A 22,088-nucleotide genomic window follows, 5' to 3' on the forward strand; every position below is an offset into this window, starting at 1 on the left:
AACCGAAAGGCAGGCGCGCACCCTGTCGGGTGAAATTTTCATTTCTAGGTTAGCGATTGTGCGCGCGTCAGCGTGTGGATCTTGGGTTTAACTCCGTTCCCAATATACAGAGGGAGCGAAGCGCACTACGACAGTCTAACAATCAATATGTTTGCACTGTGTTCTCCACGCGAGCTCGTTGGCTCGCAGTTAGTTCGTTGATTCTTCGTTTATAACGTCAAACTATTTTTTTCCTTCTTTCTTTTCCATTCGAACGCCCCGATCGTTGTTGGAGTGATTTGTAATTGATCATCATCATTGCCCACCGAAGCGCAGGAGGAGGATAGCGGACTGCGATTTTGAAATCGTCGAACGCGCGGATATCCCTGGTATTGAAACTATATCTCTACTATTCTACACATTTTTTATTTATTTCAAATTTTATTAGGTGAATAATTCTTGATATATTACGGCTATTGTGACCCGTAATTTTAACGTAACGGTGATCTTTTCTCCCCCATCCTGTAATAGCTTCGTAGATTTGAATCTCTCTACCCTCGTTCAAGGCTCTGTGCGTTCCTATCACCTGTGCCTTGAAAAAATGGATTTGCCATTAAGCTCACAGTTGAGCATTTGCTATTCTACTCGAACGAGAGACGGATATCTCCAACGTGATTAATGTGACTTTCCATAAATGCTGGCAACGACTTAACGATGCATGTTAACTACGTGATTATTTAGTAAAATTCTAATTACAAGGTATTTACAAATAATTATTTACATAGATTTTAGTCACGAGAGACAAAAATTGTGTAATTTCAAATTGAACTTTTCACTTTTGCCCCCTATTCCCAATCGGTGGCATTTTTTTTTATTTACTTTTTGTTTTTTATCCCTACCAATATATATTCAACCGGTAAAACGTGAATCAATTTTTTTCGTGACGTAAGTTTAGCTAATCTTGGATGTGTTTAGGATACGAACTGCCAATATATACATGCTTAAGGCTCGTTTAATCTCCGGTAGACACGAGATTCGATGATCTATAATAATTCTATAATAAGAACATGTTCACCAGCTATTTGACTTCCCCAAGGGTCACACAACATAATCTGATCTTGTTCTTAGACCTCCGAATTCCCAGGTACAATTAACAAGTAAAACGGCAAATTCATCCCTCAAAATTATTGTGAAGTGAGAATTTCTATTTTGGAATTGTTGAGGGTTGTCGGGAACGTTGTAACCGATTCGTCGAAAGTAATCGATCCCACCCCGCTGACACCAAAAACCTTATACCAGTTCAATCCTTCGTTATTTACTTCTTTTTCGCCTCTTTCAACTTTCGTCGAGGGGATCGACATTCCGTTTGAATTCGCTGGCTGTGTCATTGAGTACCGGGTACTCATCAATTCTACGCATTGCCTCTAAAAAGTTTTCGTTACGTTTTCTTTCGTCGTTCTCTTTTGTTCCTTGAAGAGCGTCATTAGCTTTCTGTTTTTCAACTCATCACTATGCTAGTAGCTTTTATTTCGACCTGCCTTTCCGTGTTTTGTTAGTAAAAAGTTGAATGATTCAAGGACGAAATACTTTATTATGATCTTCGAGCTCCTAACCTTCCGGATACAGCTGACGCGTATTGAAATAGCTACAGTTGCCCTTTTTTGTACTTGTCAAAAAACCGCAAAAGTTGAATTACTCGGGGAGGGGGTTTCGATTTTTCTCTGCGCTTCGTGGTCGTGAAACTAATTTGGTTTCGCTTCAAGGTCACCTTCAAAAACAACCCTTCACGTTCATCTTTATTACGGCGGTTTAGTACTCTCGGATAAAATGGGAAAAAGAACTTCTGGTACTCTTTTACAGTGATTAAAATGAATAGCTCAAGGTTCTGCTCGATTGATTCGACAGGAAGACTCGATTAATAGGATCGTTCTATATACAGTAAGGCTTCGTTACCCGTAACTATAAACAGTCCGACTTTATTCACGGTACGCCAATAAATATACGGTGACTTTATTTCCACTGAAACAAATCAATCGTTTCGGGATAATCCTATGTCTTATTTCGATTGTTACTTTATTCCACTTATCCGTTTTCCTCGTCTCTTTTCTATCTTTCTTGGAGTATCTACTACAGATTTGGCGCAGGAATGGTTCGTAGGAATAATTAGAATTTCTTACATTGACAAGAGCAATATCCAGTGACAAATTAGTTTTTGTTTATTCGAAAATAACGAATACAGGACAGAAAACCAGGCTTACAAATTCTTCGTCTAATCGCGGTAACGATACGTATAATTACGTAATGCGAAACTGTTCCGTTAAGCTAACGATATTTCAAGTGGTTGAAACGAGTGATAGTGAACGGCAATGACCTAGTAACTTGAAAAAAAAAATATGCTGGTAGCTGGATTTAATCATACCGGTAAACAAGAATCGCGTATGGAAATCAGGAGTCTCGGTAGAGTCGCGAGTCAAGATACATGAGATTATATCTCTTATAATGTACTTTCTCTCCCCACGTACATAATATACAGACCTATGAAAAATCTATTTCCGAACAAGAGTATCGGGGGAACAACAATGCGATAGGTTGGAGCTAAAATTGAGATTGTTCGATCCGCAGGACAGGAACAGCGAGCTGTATAGCCGAGGGGAAAGTTCGGATAGTGGATATTCGAACACGGCTACGGCAACGGCAGACCAGAACTCGAGGACCCCGACGGCCTTGGCGTCGGCACCATGATAGATCCGAGCTCCTCCGAGGAGGAGACAGACGAGGATCAGAACCACCATCGCGGGGGAGACGGTAGTTCGCACGGCTCCCACGGCTCCCACCACCATCATTCTCACCCTGGTGGTGGCGGGGGTGGCGGGTCCGTCGGACCGACCGGAAGTAGCCTTGGTTCCGTCGGAGGTGCCAACCATGTCGGGGGTCACGTGAGTTCCTTGGGGACTCACGGCGGCAGTGTTCATGGTCCCCATGGAAGAGGCTCCATGGGCTCACCGGCGCTGGCCGCTCAGCAGGAGGCCGTCGCCGCTGGCCTCGATGTGCCCAATTTGTCAAGTGCTCGGAACTCTTTGTCACCCTCGATGGGCGCTGCTCAGGACGCGATCAACTACGCCCGATCCTCACCCAGACCGACGAGCCCTTCACCGTCTATCGCTAGCGAAAAAACCGAGGCCGAATTACAAGTAAGTCCAGGTGGACTCGAGGTTGGACTACCTTGTGCGGATGTGTCTTATACAAACTCCGTAGATAAACGAGTGGACATGGAAAGGTCTTTTCGCATGGTAGCCATTTTTGTTCCAGTTTTTGTATAGCGTGTAGGTTTTGTACTGCAGTCTGACATGATGTAATAGCCATATTTGACCATACTGAAAATTCCTCGTTGACGGACATTCTCTTGTTCTCTCATCTATTTATGGACCTTGGTCTTCCAAAATTCATTGGCAATTCGGTAGTACAAAGTTCCTTTCGTCCTGCACGTCGAGATGCACAGTTGCACAATGTCTAATGATGACAAGCTGCATATTTTAGAAAACACTGTGATGATTCCACGTTTGTTTCACCCGGGATATTGTTAGTCGTATCATGTAGTGCACGACTCGCTCGTGAATTATCGCCATACTGAATTTACACACTCGTATATTTGCGGCTTTATCGAGAACACCGGTGTTACTGGTTCATGAATAGTTATGAGAAGACCGCCGCTTGAAATGAATTATGATAACTTTTTAAACTCACGTATCGCGATCCTTGCTACGGATAACTTGTACTGCGGTAGCATGATCCTTCATAATTTCTTTTCGAACATATACCACGCGTTGTAGAATTGACCTTTTTAATCCTTTTAACGGAATAAAAGTATGACGTTTGATGGACTGTTGCACCTACGTGTTGTTTAAAACGTGATAGTTCACGTACCGTCGTTCACCATTTCTCTCATGTAGGAAAAATTGGAGCGCGAGGAAGAGGAACGCAAGACGAGAATACAGCTGTACGTCTTTATCTCGAGGTGCATCGCTTATCCTTTCAACGCCAAGCAGCCCACTGACATGACGCGGAGACAGATGAAGATTACTAAACAGCAATTAGACACCTTGGGTGCTCGCTTTCAAGTAATTTCGTCAGGCTATATTTAATCTTCACTAATCAGCATAAATTACATGTTCATTAACATCACATGTGACATCAAATTTCATCGACTGGAGGTATTCACGTTTCGCAGACTTGGTAATTGATTTGTCTGATTGTGAGGCATGAAGGAACGAGTTCAATTTGCCATCCTAAATAACTATGGATCTTTCATTTCTTCTGATACTTGGAAGTCTCTTTGTTTTATTGAAACAGCAAACAACGCCGCGAACAATATATCTGTAGATATATTTGGCGTTTGATGGTTTTGCCGTGGAGGCGGAGACACGGATCTAAACACTACCTTGAAGTGTCTTTCTTTGTTAAGATTCACCGTATTTTCAATATCAGTGTCACGAGAAGCCTTTGAAGTATGTTAAGTAATTTCCCGAAGCCTTTCACGCTCGATCTTACGTTTGACACATGTAACCTTCACTCTGTTGGTATCCGGTGCAAATTGAATCTAACTGAGCGTATAGATTGTTTTTTTTCGGATGATTTCCGCAATATCCGTTCGTGATCGTTCGACCGTGGATTTCTATAAATTAAGTCTTGTTTCCTTTTACTTGTTATTAGGAAGTTTCTTTTTCTTTTTTTGTATTCCATCGGCATATTTCGACTTAATCTTGGGATACAATTGTTGATAGGTAATTTATTTTTTTAAATTTACAACAGAGTTTTCTGAAGGGCGAAACTCAGATAATGGCCGACGAGGCGTTTCACAACGCGGTGAAGAGTTACTACGACGTATTTCTGAGATCCGAGAGGGTAGTCCGTATGGTGCAGAGCGGTGCTTGCTCTCAGTACGACTTCCGCGAGGTGTTTAGGAAGAACATTGAGAAGCGTGTTCGATCCCTTCCGGAAATCGATGGTTTGAGCAAGGAAACCGTCCTTACCTCTTGGATGGTCAAGTTCGATTGTATATTCAAAGGAACGGGTGACGAGGACTCGAAACGGCCGTCGAGAATGCAACAGCAATCGTTAAACTCCGAGTTGATACTATCTAAGGAACAACTGTACGACATGTTCCAACAGATTCTTGGGATTAAAAAGTTCGAGCATCAGCTTCTGTTCAACGCCCTCCTGTTGGACTCAGCCGACGAACAGGCTGCCGCCATCAGGAGGGAGCTGGACGGTCGCGTGCAAAAGGTTAACGAAATGGAGAAGGTGAGGGGAGATTTTTCGTTTAGAAAGAAAGAAAGGAAAGCTATGCGTGTAGGTTGAAAAGTGTGTTTGTTGACTGGGTGCCGTTTGTCGTTGAAGGACCGGAAGCTAATGCCGCGGTTTCTCCTGAAAGAGATGGAGTCGCTCTACATCGAGGAACTCAAGTCGTCTATCAACCTGCTAATGGCAAATTTGGAGTCCTTACCGGTCTCCAAGGGTTCGATAGACAGCAAATATGGGCTGCAGAAGCTGAAGCGCTACAACCATCGTGGTGAGCGCTCCCGCTGCCGCAGTCAGGGTTCTCTCGTTAAGCTGGAGGGCGACTCCGCCGACTCCGACCCCCAGCTGACAAAGATGGATGTCGTGTTGACTTTCCAATTGGAAGTAATCGTGATGGAAGTCAAAGGTCTCAAGAGCCTTGCGCCAAATAGAATAGTATACTGTACGATGGAAGTGGAAAGTGGCGAGAAGTTGCAAACAGATCAAGCCGAAGCTTCGAAGCCCATGTGAGTCTCATTTCGAGAATATGCGATGTTGTTACATCTTCTCATCACTTCCCATCGGCATTCTCATATCGCGATCATATTATCACCGCAGGTGGGACACTCAGGGTGACTTTTCAACGACACATCCACTTCCAGTTGTCAAAGTAAGATTGTACACGGAAAATCCTGGCATGCTTGCTCTCGAGGACAAGGAATTGGGCAAGGTGATAATACGACCAACGCCGTTGTCCTGCAAAGTACCCGAGTGGCATCGCATGACGGTGCCGAAGAATAATCCCGATCAGGATCTTCGTATAAAGATCGCATGCCGGATGGATAAACCGCTGAACATGAAACACTGCGGATATCTTTATGCGCTGGGAAAGTCGGTTTGGAAAAAATGGAAGAAGCGGTACTACGTGTTGGTCCAGGTCTCGCAGTACACATTTGCGATGTGCTCGTACAAAGAAAAGAAAAGCGAGCCTTCGGAAATGATGCAACTCGATGGCTATACAGTGGACTATATCGAGGCCGCTTCTGCTAACTTGATGGTCGGCATGGATCTCGAAGGCGGAAGGTAATTGATTCGGAGAAAAAAAATTACAGAGTACTTCGTTCTTTGCCGCCTGCGGTTATTCCGTGACGTTCCTCCGACAAAACGATACTTGCATTTAAATTCTGCTCTCTTTGAACTCTGACAGATACTTCTTCAACGCCGTTCGGGAGGGAGATAACATAGTGTATGCTTCGGACGATGAGAACGAGTGCCATTTATGGGTAATGGCGATGTACCGAGCGACGGGACAATCGCACAAACCTACACCGCCGGTTTCCGTCGCCGACAAAAACTCAACGATAAGTAAAATCCAAGGAGACGCTGACAGAGCGCGGAAACACGGAATGGAGGATTTCATCAGCGCGGATCCGTGCAAATTCGAACACGCCATACTTTTCAAAATGTTACAGAACCTGACCCTCGATTACAGACTGAACGATCCTTACAGTTCGCTCGGATGGTTTTCACCTGGGCAAGTTTTCGTACTGGACGAATATTGCGCTAGGTATATATGTATATTCATATACATATATATATATATATATATGTATGCATATATATATATATATATATGCATAATATGAATATTGGAATATTGATGTGTAACGGTCGAATTGTGATTGTCGAGCTTTGTTAGGATCATCTGAAAATCTTTCTTTTGCTTCCGTACCTTCTTCGGTTTTACCTTTGCGTTTGCTTTTTCTCTCCCCTTATCTGCACCGCAGGTACGGAGTTCGGGGATGTTTTCGACATCTCTGTTACCTGAGCGATCTGTTGGACAGAGCTGAACAAGGCATAATGATAGACCCAACGCTGATTCACTACAGTTTCGCATTCTGCGCGAGTCACGTTTACGGCAATCGTCCCGACGGCGTTGGCTCCATAACTCAAGAGGAGAAAAATAAATTTCAGGAAGTGAAGGAACGGCTCAGACTCTTGCTGGAAAAACAAATCACTAATTTCAGGCACGTCGTTCTCTCTCTCTCTCTCTCTCTCTCTCTCTTTCTTCGATCAAATTTTCTTCTTTTTCTTCTTCTTCCACTCCTTTCTCTTCTCGGCTGATTCTCATTTATCCGCGTTGATTGCACAGGTTTAGCTTTCCGTTCGGGAGACCGGAAGGGGCGCTGAAAGCAACGCTTTCGTTGTTGGAACGAGTCCTTATGAAGGACATCGTGACGCCCGTACCCCCCGAGGAAGTTCGTGAGATGATAAGGTCATGTCTGAACACGGCAGCCTTGGTAAATTACACACGGCTGTCGGCGGAGGCTAAAATAGAGGATGACCTTAGCGGCGAGGTCTGCGTGTCTCCGGGGAAGAAACTCGAGGATCTGATACACCTTGCCAATCTCTGCGTCGACTTGTTGCAGCAAAATCAAGAACATTATTCGGAGGTATTAGTTAGGTTTTTAGAATCTCAATGTCAATCGGTGTTCGTTTTCTTTTTCTTCTCCTTTTCATTCTATTCGACTATTTTCTCTCTCTCTCTCTATCTATCTATCTATCTATCTATCTATCTATCTATCTTCCTCAATATCGTGTACATACATGTGTTGTTCAGGACTCTCGAGGATTGGGACGGACTTGGTAAGGGTCCCAAAACCATGCGTCTTTATTGCGTTTCTATGGTTCATGATCCTCAGCTACGATACCGATAAGTGGCATATATGTTGTTACACCTGCTGCGGTTTGAAAAAAAAGGGATAACTCGAGGGTCCTGTAGCATCTCAGGACGGCGACCCCACCGTTCTGGGATTCAAGCGAATGACGATGACATAAATTGCCCTCCGTAAATGTGTGCTGTCCAATATTTTCACATTTTGCTCCCACTACACCGCACCGCAGGCGTTTGCCTGGTTTAGTGAAATCATGGTCGACCACGCCGAGATCTTCTGGTCCCTGTTCGCCGTCGATATGGAAAAAGTGCTGAGCGAACAGCCGCCCGACACCTGGCACAGCTTCCCGCTCTTCCAGGTACTCAACGATTATCTCAGGACCGACGGTGAGTTAATTGATATCACGATTGTTCAGGTATGAACGATTGTACGCGTCAGTTTTTAATTACGTTAACACGGTGTTCAGATGATGATGAAAATTACTGAACACCGGGATTGTTATCGCGTAGTGAAAAGAAAATGACAATGACATCGTATAATATTGTTTGAAAACACTGATTAACGCGCAGACAATCTGAAGAATGGAAAGTTTCATCAGCATCTGAGGGACACGTTCGCCCCGCTGGTTGTACGATACGTTGATTTGATGGAGACCTCGATAGCTCAATCGATACACAAAGGCTTTGAGAAGGAGCGTTGGGAGGTTAAGGGAAACGGTTGCGCAACATCGGAGGATCTCTTTTGGAAGCTCGACGCTCTCCAGTCATTTATTCGCGGGCTTCATTGGCCGGAAGCAGAGTTTAGACAGCATTTGGAACAGCGTTTGAAACTGATGGCTTGCGACATGATCGAATCGTGTATACAGAGAACGGACAACGCTTTTCAACAGTGGCTTAAGAAAAGCGTCACTTTTATATCAACCGATTACATAATACCATCCGAAATGTGCGCCATGGTTAACGTTATTTTAGATGCCAAAAATCAGAGCTTTAAACTGTGTGCTGTCGATGGCGTTGACGTGGTGAGTTGCGGAATTAACGAAGAGTCATTGATCACTGGTAACGTGCCTGAACTTGTCCTCGACGGTACCTCCGTTGCATAGTACGCGTAATGCTCTTGCACTTTTCTCGAGATTCAAAAATAATCTCTCCCTTGATAAAAGAAACTCAACCGAGTAAACAAGATACAGGATTTCTTAATGCCTGAGTTCGGTGAATCGGATAATTTGGTTCGTGGTCGTAAATGGGTATGAGTCAAAGCAAGCAAGTTTGTACATTTTTGTCTTCTTTCTTTTTACTGCAATTCTTCAAGCCAAGTTGCCTGCAGCTGTTGACGCGAACGAAAATTCCAAGCCCTCTTGAAACCGGTTTTTTTTTCTTCACTCGCGACTGCATGGTGATCTCAAGGCTCCTTTTATGCATGCTTCCTTGTTTCAGGTACTCGCCGCAGTAACGGTCGACCTTTGAATAATCGTTTCTCTATTTCTAGCATCAATATCACACGAAAATAGACGATCTTATCGAGAAGACGTCAGCCGGTATGAATCAAGGAATGATTAATAAACTAGTTTCAGTATTAGAAGCAACGTTATCCAAACTGTCACGGTACGATGAAGGATCGTTGATTGGTTCGATTCTGAGCCTGGCGGTAATGATTTTCCTATATTAGCATAATGACCAAAAAAAAAAAAAAATTGAAAAATCACGTCTGACATCCGCCGCGCATTCAAAGATGTCTTATTGATCTGTTTACACGGCTTCCTCTTCCTTGTGTGTAACCAATAACGCGTAAAATTTGACTCCCCAGAAGGTATCCGGTAGCGGGAAAGAAAATGGTCAGGCTTATGTGAATTTCACTAGAAATTGCATGGATCAAATTCGAAGCAAAGTCATAGACGAACTTTGGATACTCATCTTCTTCGAGGTAAATCGATTTCACACTAGAAGTTTTCACCGAGAAATAAATTAATCGCATCAACAACCATTAAATTGTACGAGAATTTTTTTCATACCGAGCACAATTTAATGGGGTTACATTGAATGTAAATTATATAATACTCGTTTTTGCCGCTGTGATAGCAATTCGTAGAGTGAAGTATAACCAATCAAATAGATCATGCTTCATGAATAAATGATGAATATTTTTTTATTTTTTTATGGTAATTGCTCGAACTTTTAAAACACTATGAAGAAAATTGTTTTGAGAAAATGCTTCCCAATTGTAAGACACAAAAATTGAGAGAAACATCTTAACCAGCATAATGTTTATTTCAGCAATGGTACACCGCGCAAATTCAGATGCTGTGCAATTGGCTGTCGGAAAGGCTTGACCATAGTCTACATTTGTACCAGTGCACGTGTCTAGCTCATATTGTTAAAAAAATATACTCCGACTTTGAGTTGCAGGGAGTAATGGAGGACAAACTGAACTCAAAGACATATCAAACTATATTTCAGCGAATGCAAACCGAGGAAGCAACTTGTGCCTTAACCATGTCCGCTCAGAACGAAGAGTGAGTTTTTAACGATACCTAGAATGAAAGAATTTAAAGAAAAGTCGCATGTTTCGCGGGGCGACCGCCAGGTGTCGCATTATTGTCGCAGGCGAGAATGAGGTCTGAATTGTTTAAGTACTCGACGCAGTTCTTGTATCAACATTCTCACAGCGTACGTCAAACGTGTTATTGCAGAGGATTTTCGGAAAACGGAAACGACGACGATACCGACAGACCGAAAGCTAAGGTGACCGTGGTAGAGACCGTGGCCGGAGATGACGCCAATTACGTGTCAAACATAACCAACGTGACGTCGAACGTTGTCGGTAAAGTTGGGAGCATGTTTGGCAAGGGCATCGGAGGCCTCTCCACGAAATTTGGCGGTGCGAGCAGCTGGTTTTAGCTGCGTAGGTATTTAGGTACACACATTAGCGCCGATCGACACGACTTACACACTCCGATAATACGGCACCTACTTGTACACACCTTAAACCTACGCCTCGGTCGATCATTCGATCGGCATTGTTTCCCGATTTTGGTTTTTAATACCGGAATTTCGTTGATAAAAACTAATTGCTAGTTTATTAAACAAGGAGTCAAGTAGAACGAATAAGAGAGGAAAAAAGATACTAAAATACATATACGCATAAATTATTATACCTAAATAGGTTCGTAGATTATTATTTATAATATACTATAAATAGTTGTATCGAAACTTTTTAGCGTTGTAACGTCTTATATATTATGATTATCGATATAATTTAGAGTTTGGATTATTATGCAGATTAGCGGATTTAACGCGAAATTCATTGAATTCTGATTTAATCGAATAATGTGCAATTTTAGTCAGGCTTGACGTGTGGACAGTTTACTTTCTTTCTTTCGTCAACTTGTCACAACGGAAATAATCCTCAAACATACCGATAAAAGTAATTACTAAAAATCCACACACAGACTAATGAATATTACGTGTAAATAATTGTCCCGTTATCGTTTCATTTATAAATATCGTCGAAAATCAGAACTGCAGGTGAATTTTAAGTGACGATCTATTGCAGTCATTAACATTATACATTCACAGCCGTCGCCAACGATAAATTATAAAATAACATGTTACATACCTAATTGGGAAAAATTAGGGCCTAGCTACAACGAGGCGCGATGAAATAATTCCCCGGAAGTATATTATATCGAATGAAATGACGATGAAGCAAAGTAAAATATGATATATAGATATATAAATTAGTAATAAAATAGATTACGGTATTGCGTAGTCATGTATAATTATTTAACGTTAATTGATTTACATCGCTATCATATGCAACACAAATATCTGTTCGAATAATGAAGAAGAAAAAGAAAACAAAAACAAGTCAAAGAATTATTATCGATACGATATACATACTTATACTTACCGCATAGTACACGAATTTACATAGATTGTAATATTATTGATTATCGCATTACATAAGTACGAATACAGTTCGTTTACTACAATAAATTCACACACATACATTCACATGCACACACGCACATGCACACATTCACATGTAATATAGGTGAATATTTTTACCGTCTCATTTTTTTAGAGTTTATTTTTAACGATCGAGCGAAGTGATTACCACCTGCATTCCCTTGCGGAACTTACGGATTGAAATTCGATTGATTTCAAATTAGATGGTCTAATACGCATAGACATATATGTACAGAAATACGTACACGCATGCATAATAGTTTATCACTTTAATGATATACATACACATACATGTATACATAGGTACGAGTTAATGAATTTAAATCTGATACGAGGAATCCTAGCGAATTTTGTTCGAATTTCGCCGTAAATAATCTGTATAAACTAAATATCATCAAAATAACTAAATACTTTACCTGTAGTAAGAAAAGGAAAGAGAAATGATGATATCTTCTTATTCGCTACTCAGTAATTACCCTACAATCTTACAACATTAAACTCCTATAAACATGATATTGAACTGATCAGTGAAAATAGTGTGTTGAAAAAAGTTCATTGACTGTTCATTCTAGAATGAGGCGAGAGAAGGAAAGCGGAGTAAAAAAATATAACTTAAAAAGTATAAAGGAAAATTCCATTTATTCTTCGATATTTCATTACATTTACTCTACGGGTCTTTCGGAAGTATCAAGCTTCGTACATACGATTCTCTATTTCATTTATGATACAAATACATGGGAATTGATATCAATATTCTACCGAAATATGCACATATACTCGAGTTGTGTGTATTGCAAGTATTGCTCATTGTTATTATTATTGTTATCGAATCGTTTCGTTTGAAGGTTTGGATAGAGCTGGAGGCTGAAGACAAAATTAAAATGAAAAGTATAACACGAAAATAAATGAAAAATCTTCCGACATCCACTTTTGGCAATGACTGTAGGTGGCGATGGATGAACGCTCGCCTTTCTTCGGGCTTGAATAAACCAGAACGTAAATAATAAAAGTGAGGGACTAAGCAGCAAAGAAATCATATTAAGTAATAATCTATTACCAAAAAGATGATTAAAAACTAAATAAAACATAATATATATAGATATTATATATTATTAATAACAATTATTATTTATTATAAAAGCGTTATACTATATTGTATTTAATTTCTCGTTACGTTATCATATTATATCATAATTACACCACACGATGACCGCTAACGATTAGTAAAAAGGAAAATAACAATGATAACAATAATTTGTTATATTATATTAATCTTATAATTATATTCTACATTTAGATAATTATCACAGAGTATATTGCGTAGATGAAGAATTGCGTTGAAAACTCTTATAGTGGGTTGAATAAAAAATTTAATTAAAAGCGGCCGAAAGCAGTACCGTAACAATGTGTCGTCGTCAGGATTATGTTGTACTCGCAATTTAATTGACCCAATGAAAGTTCTTCAACCTTTCGGCATGTATAGTTGACTCTGAATAATACATTTCGATTGCGTATCCAGTGATGATAATAATAAAAATAATAATAATAATCGCGTTCGTGCAACTTATATACAGCTATTATATCTATATTAAAGAAGAAAATACCGCGTGGTTATGATACCTAGATCGAATAAAAAAAGGTACGCTACAGCAGAGGACTAGGTTAGGGGTAATTTGCAATTTACATAACTAATGTTCTATCCTAATTCTATTTAACTTCGTCTATCAACTGTTGTTCTCTCTATCGTTAATGAAAATCAGTCCAAGCGCTGGAAATAAAAAAAAAAAAAAAAAATTTAACAAAAAAATGCTAATAAAACGTGATTAAATAAAGGAATGAAAAAAAAATACATATGTATATTAATGATGATAATGATTAAAAAAAAATTCAATTTTTCTCCGCTTTTACTTAATTCCTTGTCTTTATTATATACATATACGACGTTGTGCACAACGCATGTAAACATACATATTATAGCTAGTTATATAAAGTATATCGCTGATTAATTATTATACAAATCGCAATTAATTTATTCAATCTATTGACGCATCGCGCTAATTCTCTCGTTATATATTTAAGTCATACCGATAATGATAATAATGATACAATACGCGTATAATTGATAATGGATTATGCATATAGTTAATCTACTATGATAGTCGAGTAATATTTTGTTAGAAGAAAATTTGGAGTACTTGAGAAAGTTCGTAATATAATACATATGTCAGAGAGTGTTGAATTTATGTAAATAAATATTATAAAAATGCATTTTAATGTCAATATTTTCTAACACGCACAATCCAGACTTTAATATTTGTATTTTCTCCGCCGATTAATACCCATTGAAATACTCAGTCACAATGTTTGATCTCTCTTATTTTTTGGTCTATATTTTTGAAAAAAATTTAAATATATCTGGATTAAAGCCCACAATTTATTCAGATTTTTTTGCCCTTTAAAATTGAATGTTAACGAAATTTACGAGGCTAGTGCCATCTGTGACGGTAGATGCTGAATTATTATAGTTCGCGAACTAGTAGCGTGAGATCGAAAGTGGTCCAAAGATGATCAGTTACACTGACATTGAGCGCAGATTATATATATATACCTATAAATAAACTCGTTACATATGACAGAAATTCGAAATATCGGCTAAAGTATAGTATTTTTCAGAGTAAAGTTTGCCCTCGGAAATTAGTTGCGGACTGATATGCAGCGTACGTCGTTCGAACGAAGAAAAATCGAAGCATTTCGCAACTGGTTGAGAGCCTCGTTCGCACGTAATATCGTAACGTTACGCCAAATCTCGCGGATGGCTTAGTAGCGCGAATTCGAAATGCGCGCGTCGAGCGTCGAGCGTTGATTGGCGGGCGCGTAATGAGTCGCAAAAATTGACGAATCAGAGAGACGATTGAGGCAAATCCGCGCCCTAAGCGTCGAACGTCATCGCGACACAAAATTGGTTGTCTGCTTTTCGACGTCCTTGACTCTTTCATCTCACTTTCTGACCCGACAACTTACGGGGATACATAACTAAAAATTCATATTCAAATCAAACTTGATTAGTCGAGCGTCTCCGCGGCGGCCAATCGACGATTAAATATCGTAGCGGGTCCGTCTCTTGGCTAGGAATCGTCAGTAACTCATTTTCCATCTCACTCTCCGACGCACTCCCTCTTTGTCCATCTCTTGCTAACGCCATGCTCACGGTAATAAAACCTGCCAAATATTATTTCCGATTTATTTATCAAATTAGCGACGAATATTGTATAGATATTTTTCTTATTTACAGTCGGCTGTACGGGGAATTGCCAGGCGCTCATTTTCAACATCAAAATGGGCCGCGGCACAGCAGGTAAGCCGCAAATAAGCCACGTTCAAAATTCTGACATAACCTGCTAGGCTTACTGCTACATCTTCTGCTACACCAATCTATTTCGCGAATCGATTCATTCATGGGAATTACGCTCAATTCATTACGCTACTCGGTCGAAATGGCTTGGTTTTTTTTTTTCTTTTTTTCCTCCATTCTTAAGAGTGAAGTAGGATTAGATTTAAGAAAACACTGTTATAGTGTTTCTATACTACACGTATTAACAGATGGATGCTATTTGAAGGTCAATAGAGGTCAGTCGATTTGTATCGACTATGCATTTTTTTCATTTCGTTTTCATTTTTACTTGATATTCTCCGTTATGCAATTGGCATGGGGTTTTATTCTTATTCGAGATCCTCGAGATTCAAGGCCGACGGGGCACGATACGTTACTTTAGTAAATCGATCGGTTTTCACAGGAATTTAAAAATAGTCTCGCTCGCGTGATTTACCTATTTTTACGTAATTTTAGGAAGAATAAATTCTAACGGTTTTATTTTTGTCTTTTTATTTTTTATTTTCAAACAACAGGAGTGTATTTTTTCCAATTTCATGCCGCGTTTAACCGATCCTATTTCAATTTTATAGGGTATTAACGTTCACGCTTTAAGATTTCGAAAATAGTTTTAAAATTACGGAAGTTACGTATGCATCATGCTCAATGACGTCATAAACGTCCGGAAACAAAATTCGAATGCTTGGACATATCAGGATCGATTTTTCGTACAGAAAAACAGGGATGTTGCAGTTCACGTTGATTTTTTTTTTTTATTTTACCAACCATCCGCATTGAATACTGAATGGAAATTGACTGACTGATAATGCATTGTAGACTTTTAAGTTTTCGAATCTAACCTTTTGCCGTTTTTAAAAGTCCTATAATATTCCTTTACATGTGATTACTAATTTGTTTATTTTTTTTTAAATTCCTATGCTGTGTCGAACTTTAAGCATAAGGAAATACCACTTTTTCAAAATAACCCACATTTTGCCATCTTTTCTGCGAAAATTTTGCAACCATTTGTCGTATTTGATCGAAATTTGGAGAATTAATTCCCAGCATAAATAGCATTTTGATTAAATTACTTATACTTATGTATTCTGAAATGCAGTCATATTTAAAAAAAAAAAAGCTTTTTAAGTTAGAAATAATCAATGTCTGCTCATTTTGAAATCTTCAACCTCGAAGAAGTTTTTTCAGCATTTCTTCCTGCTTTAATTCATATTTTTACCTCGAACAACAAATCTGTACTAAAACTTGTCAAAAAAAAAAAATAAAAAAGAATCAATAAATCATCTCTAAAAATACAAATTGAATTCCTCCTTTTCCCTCCTCGCTTTCATCTCGCACAGCTTCCTGGTTCTTCCAATTTTTAGTCCGGTTCACCAATCCGATTTCCGGTAGTTCTGAAATTCGGGTTTTGTAGATGACCGTAAGAGACGCGCTGAACTCTGCGCTGGACGAAGAGATGGAGAGAGACGAGAGAGTATTTTTACTGGGTGAAGAAGTGGCGATGTACGACGGAGCGTACAAGGTCTCTAGGGGGCTGTGGAAGAAGTACGGCGACAAACGAGTCATCGATACACCGATTACGGAAATTGGATTTGCCGGGGTAGCCGTAGGAGCTGCGATGGTAAAAATTGTCTTAAAACCACCGCGAGCAGTACAGTCTGATCTCAAAAAACTGCCGAGACTAATCCTTCATCATTTTGCAGGCCGGGCTTCGACCGATTTGTGAATTTATGACCTTCAATTTCTCCATGCAAGCGATAGACCACGTCATCAATTCCGCGGCAAAAACATTCTACATGTCTGCTGGAATGATAAACATCCCAATGGTGTTCAGAGGCCCGAATGGTGCGGCGGCTGGTGTCGCTGCACAGCATTCTCAGTGCTACGGAGCTTGGTACAGTCATTGTCCAGGTCTGAAGGTCGTATCTCCGTACAACAGCGAAGATGCGAAAGGGTTGTTGAAGGCAGCAATTCGGGATCCTGACCCAGTCGTTGTCCTGGAAAACGAGCTGCTCTACGGAGTCCAGTATCCGATGTCAGACGAGGCTTTGTCCAAAGACTTTGTACTGCCGATCGGCAAGGCCAAGATCGAACGGACTGGAAACCACGTTACGATAGTCGCGCATTCCATGGCCGTTCAAAACGCTCTTGAAGGGGCCAACGAGCTTGCCGGTCAAGGAATAGAGGCCGAAGTTATAAATCTGAGATCGCTCAGGCCGTTGGATATAAACACGATCATACAGTCGGTTACGAAGACTCATCATTTGATCACCGTTGAACAAGGATGGCCTCATTGCGGTATCGGGGCTGAAGTTGCAGCCAGAATTATGGAGAGTGAGTATCATCGTCGGGCATTTGTTGCAAGGAGTTTTCTCTGACGCTCCTAATTCTCTTAATGATAATGGACAATTTTTAGGCGAGGCGTTTTACCATTTGGACGCGCCTGTCGTCCGACTAGCGTCTGTCGACTGTCCCCTGCCTTACACCAAGTCTCTGGAGGCTGCGTCGCTGCCACAAACACCCGATGTAGTTAACACAGTGAAGAAAATACTTGGCGTGGCGCAGTAACATCGTAGCGACACTTTAGACCCCCTAGTTACCTATTTATCAATTCCTTTCGCAGACCTCGTCCTTCTCGCGAATGCATCCCTCTGCTCCCATTCCTCGCCTCCCTCCCCGCTCTCCCTTAACCTCACGGTATCTCGTGAAAGAGCGCGTTGAATATTGAGATTACAAAGGAAATTACACCAATACGCGTACTAAGATGTAATTAATAACCGCTTCGAGATCAAGTACAAAGTAAAACTTGAGGTGGTCAGAAACAGTAAAAAAAAGAGAAAATTGTAGCAACTCGTTACACTCGCGGTGGCGTATGAAACGTGCAGAACATTTTTCTACGTCACCATTTTCCTTATAAGCTGGTCTTTAAGGCTGAGGATTTGATTCTTATGCAAGTGAAATGAGGATGAAGATATTTGAAGATAAGAAAGATATACGTACAAATGGAAAAACGCTGATTACTATTATCGGCATTTTTGTTGATACCGTTACGAATAAAATTCTTACCGTCAACGGTAGCTGACTAATGGAACCGAAATTTTCAATCTGTTCAGCTAACAACGATTTAATATTGTAACGAACGCTAGTAGTACAGTAGATATTGTACATGTACATATACACACCTATATAGCTATAAAGTGAAATTGAAAAAAAAAAGCAGAAAGAACACAGTTTTTTTTTCTCATTTCGAACACCGATGCATACGTAATTTTTCCGGTATACGCTTGATTTTCTTTCGAAAAATGTAGCTCATTACAATCTATGCATACTTGCGACTGCATGTATTAATACATAATAATCATAGGTATGTCGATAGCTGTGTATTATTACGGAAGGAACGATTTGAGTTTTTCAGATTTTCTTCCAAATGTCTTTGATTGCAACTTGTGTGATCAAGAGATAGAAAATATAAAGAACAAGTAAACAGAAACGCAAAAAGTAACTTCAAGGATAGAAGAAAATGCTAAAAATTCGATTCTGAAAAAAATTACTCATTACAATAATAGCGTATGTACATAAACCGTAAATTCACAACTTCATACTTGCGAGAAATGTCTAAACATTGAGTATTTGGGTACTGAAAGCTTACGTCAATTGTCTCAGGTTTCATTATTACTGTTGTTGTTGTTATTATTATTAGTACTATTTTTTCTGTAGATGATAGATAATAGTTTAGGGAACGAACGAGACGATTAGTAAAATTTTATCAATACCGATGGTATTTATGTTCATTTATAGTATCATTTGACGGACGAACGATCGATATGCTTAGAGCTTCTATTGCCATTACTTCTCTTCTCGCCGTGGAACTGGTTTAACTTGTTCAGGAATTGAAGATACAGCGATCCCGTGTTTGACCGTTAATTGATTATCAATTATTATTTATTATGTGAAATAAAAGTGAATAAATAAATGAATGAATAAGTACGAATAAATGAATTGTGATACATATAGAGGATTCGACATCGTATTTTCATTATTCTATTAATTTATTATATTCAATATAAGTTATAATCGAGCCTTGTTAAGTACTGTCCTACATTATACCGTCAATTCCAGAATTATTTTTCAACACAGTTGTGTAATTTTCACTGATGATACATTCTTAGCACGCAACTCGTTACTACTTTCATGTACCTGTCGAACGCGTTTTTCAAGTCTGCTTCCCTGTTGAAGAGAAATTAAAGTCAATTTTGAATTACATTAATCGAACGGATTTTTCATTCAGCTATACTTTGCGATCAAATGCCTATTTGATTGTTTTTTTTTTTTTTTTTATTTTGGAACACGGAGTTTTGAACGGGATTCTAAATACAGTCGAAAACAATTTGTGTTACATACCTTAGTACGTCCATGTCGAGAGCACATTGTGTATAAGTGCTAAGAAAGTTGCGTAGATCGCTATGTGACCAGTTAACCTGTCGCCATGGTTCCAAACACCTTTCAACTAGGTCTGAGAAGAAAGATCGCAGCTCTCTGCTCCTGTGGAGATTGCACGCTATTCCAATTATCGCGCGTGAATATAATCGAAAGTTCATATCCAATTCCTGGTATGAACGCTCCAGTAAAGTTGGTTTCAGTTTGATGCACACCAGGCTGTAAAATGCGTGAAAAGAAAACGATTCTAAGCTTACGTTATGATTTCGCAATTACGTTCATTCTGTTTTCAAAATAATGCGCTTACTGCTTGTGATGCTTCTCGTTTTCCAACAATACGCGACACTCTGGTAAATCAAGTAAAAATTCTCTGTCCAAATCGGTGTCGAAGTATTCTGATCCTGTGTAACGATAGGTCCAGAGACTCATCATTGTATTCGCGCAATGAAAGAGGTCAGGAAACGTCAGATACTGTAGTTTCTTTTTGTTCATTTCAAATCGCATGCAAGCTATGAAGACGACCGCGGCATATCGCCTGATTAAATAGAAACATAATTGCTTAGATTACATTGTCAATTGATATCCAGGGTTTGATGGCGTCAAAACTATTCCGAATCTTCCCAAAATTTTGTTCAAGTTAAATAACAAATTAATGGCGTTTAAGCGTACAGATATTCGGATTTTGATAAGATTCAGATTTTTGAGCAATTTTTTCACAGAAAGACTGGTTGCGTAGAAACTTTGTGTGAGATTGCAATTATTTGAGTGAATTTTGTTCTCATGCAACATTAATCAGACTTTAGACGATTAAACTTTACTTTGCTAATTCATCAGGTAGAAGAAAACACTGTTTTATATTGGTGACTAAGGATCCTGGCAAGTCTTCGATGACCTTTAGCACTCGTTTAACATTGTCAAATTGGCGTCGACAACTTTTTAACGATACACCAGTTTTCTCCGCCACTTCGTCAAGCTCTTTGCGATGTTTGGCTGACAACTTCTTCCCCACAAAATCACGTACGACTGCGTCATCGAACTCGTAATACCTGGTGACATATAAGTAACTTGAATTCTATCGAGAAATATATGTGATTGAAATTGAACGATTGAAACTTTTTGCCTAGTGTGTAGGAATGATAACTGCCCAAGAATAATGATCCCTTTTACCAACATTTCTATTAGCATTTGACTCGTTTGTGGTTCGATTTGAAAAGCCAATTGTTCGCTAGCCAGTTGCGGAGGCATTTGCAGAAGCCTTTCGAGGAGGCTATAGGTTCGATAATGGTCTAAGACATCTGAGGCGACAAGTTCGATCGGGGCATTTGTTTGCTGACAAATACCCCTCTGGCTTAGAGTATTGACGGCTTCGCTGGCTGTAATAAAAGTTCATAAAAATAATCACACCATTGACGGCATTGATTCATGCACATATTTGGTAAGACGATGGTTGACTTCTCGCATCGCTTACAATGAGACTTACAAGAATACCCGTCCACCCAAAGTTGGTAAATCTCAGGATCGACCAGAGTGTAGTTACTGATGAACACGTCAACTTCTGACAGCATATTTCACGTTTTGTTTTATCGGCCTATACTTCATACGCAGGTTAGAGTCAGGTTAGGTTCTAACCTCAAACTATTTATATCGTCTCACTTAACGCGATTCTTTCAAGGACATCGGCAAGGGTTTTTTTGGGCCCCTGAGTGCTCAATCAAATCTGGATTTTATTGCATAGTTAGCGATGAACCGGTTAAATTATTCGCTCCGGAAGTAAAAATTTGCCTTTGCAACCGTCGTCTCTGATGCTGGACCAGATTCATGATTATTCATGATCTCCGTGAACCACTAACGCTCTCAAAAACAATAAAGATTTTTCGAACTAATTTTCGTTGTAAAACGAATGTCGGTAACCCATCTATATTTACTCCATTTGTCATTTACTGTTGAACGAAGCTGACTTTGCTCAGCGGTTAAGGGCTGTGGAAAATTGCAGTAATCTGCTATGCTGACTCGATTTAACATTGGGATCCCGTGAAACGGGTCGGTAAGTGCAGAGCAATAAAATTACATTTTCAAACTAGCTTCGCGTCGGTTCTCACTTTTGACGCAGGCGTCGCTGCTGCAGCGCTGCCTCACAGAATTCTGGGACGCCGACAAGTTCGAACGTCCTGGGGTTGCGCGTCCTAGGTCCCAAATTTATACGAATTTGTGCTTAATTTAACGGTTGTTTGTAATCAAACCTGGTCTGCGGTTTTTGCCTTGGTAAGTGATCGTCAAATAAACAGTTGGGTGCCATGGTGAGGTTCGTTTTCTTGCGGTATATGTGTGACTGGTTTTTTTTCAATGCTGAACAAATGACGATCA

General features: G+C 39.8%; 3 protein-coding genes across 5 annotated transcripts; 2 read left to right on the forward strand and 1 right to left on the reverse strand.

The window, feature by feature from the left end:
- The first annotated feature begins 127 nt into the window (after positions 1-127).
- Positions 128-13,718, forward strand: LOC124304736 (calcium-dependent secretion activator). 3 transcript variants are annotated; one of them, XM_046763324.1, is made up of 15 exons: positions 128-368; positions 2,602-3,170; positions 3,930-4,097; positions 4,789-5,280; positions 5,377-5,783; positions 5,875-6,339; positions 6,464-6,823; positions 7,044-7,283; positions 7,409-7,712; positions 8,161-8,317; positions 8,501-8,952; positions 9,420-9,578; positions 9,738-9,854; positions 10,205-10,443; positions 10,621-13,718. In XM_046763324.1, the coding sequence occupies exons 2-15, from the start codon at positions 2,718-2,720 to the stop codon at positions 10,826-10,828; spliced, it is 4,221 nt and encodes a 1,406-aa protein (XP_046619280.1). In that variant the 5' UTR covers positions 128-368; positions 2,602-2,717; the 3' UTR covers positions 10,829-13,718. The 3 variants fall into 3 exon arrangements, with proteins under 3 accessions (XP_046619280.1, XP_046619282.1, XP_046619281.1); XM_046763326.1 differs by having other exon boundaries at positions 7,409-7,709; XM_046763325.1 differs by lacking the exon at positions 128-368 and adding an exon at positions 622-738.
- Positions 13,719-14,880: 1,162 nt separating this feature from the next.
- On the forward strand, positions 14,881-19,305 carry LOC124304746 (pyruvate dehydrogenase E1 component subunit beta, mitochondrial). Its single transcript, XM_046763361.1, has 5 exons — positions 14,881-15,108; positions 15,192-15,254; positions 16,702-16,908; positions 16,991-17,621; positions 17,704-19,305. The coding sequence occupies exons 1-5, from the start codon at positions 15,100-15,102 to the stop codon at positions 17,853-17,855; spliced, it is 1,062 nt and encodes a 353-aa protein (XP_046619317.1). The 5' UTR covers positions 14,881-15,099; the 3' UTR covers positions 17,856-19,305.
- Positions 18,572-21,610, reverse strand: LOC124304745 (acidic fibroblast growth factor intracellular-binding protein). The gene is made up of 6 exons (XM_046763360.1): positions 21,205-21,610; positions 20,896-21,097; positions 20,543-20,770; positions 20,032-20,259; positions 19,689-19,943; positions 18,572-19,514 (listed from the first exon to the last, which is right to left on the reverse strand). Exons 1-6 carry the CDS (start codon positions 21,287-21,289, stop codon positions 19,436-19,438), a joined length of 1,077 nt encoding a protein of 358 aa, XP_046619316.1. The 5' UTR covers positions 21,290-21,610; the 3' UTR covers positions 18,572-19,435.
- Positions 21,611-22,088: the final 478 nt, after the last annotated feature.

The sequence above is a fragment of the Neodiprion virginianus genome, chromosome 5 (assembly GCF_021901495.1).
Source record: "Neodiprion virginianus isolate iyNeoVirg1 chromosome 5, iyNeoVirg1.1, whole genome shotgun sequence".
Taxonomy (NCBI): Eukaryota; Metazoa; Arthropoda; class Insecta; order Hymenoptera; family Diprionidae; genus Neodiprion; species Neodiprion virginianus.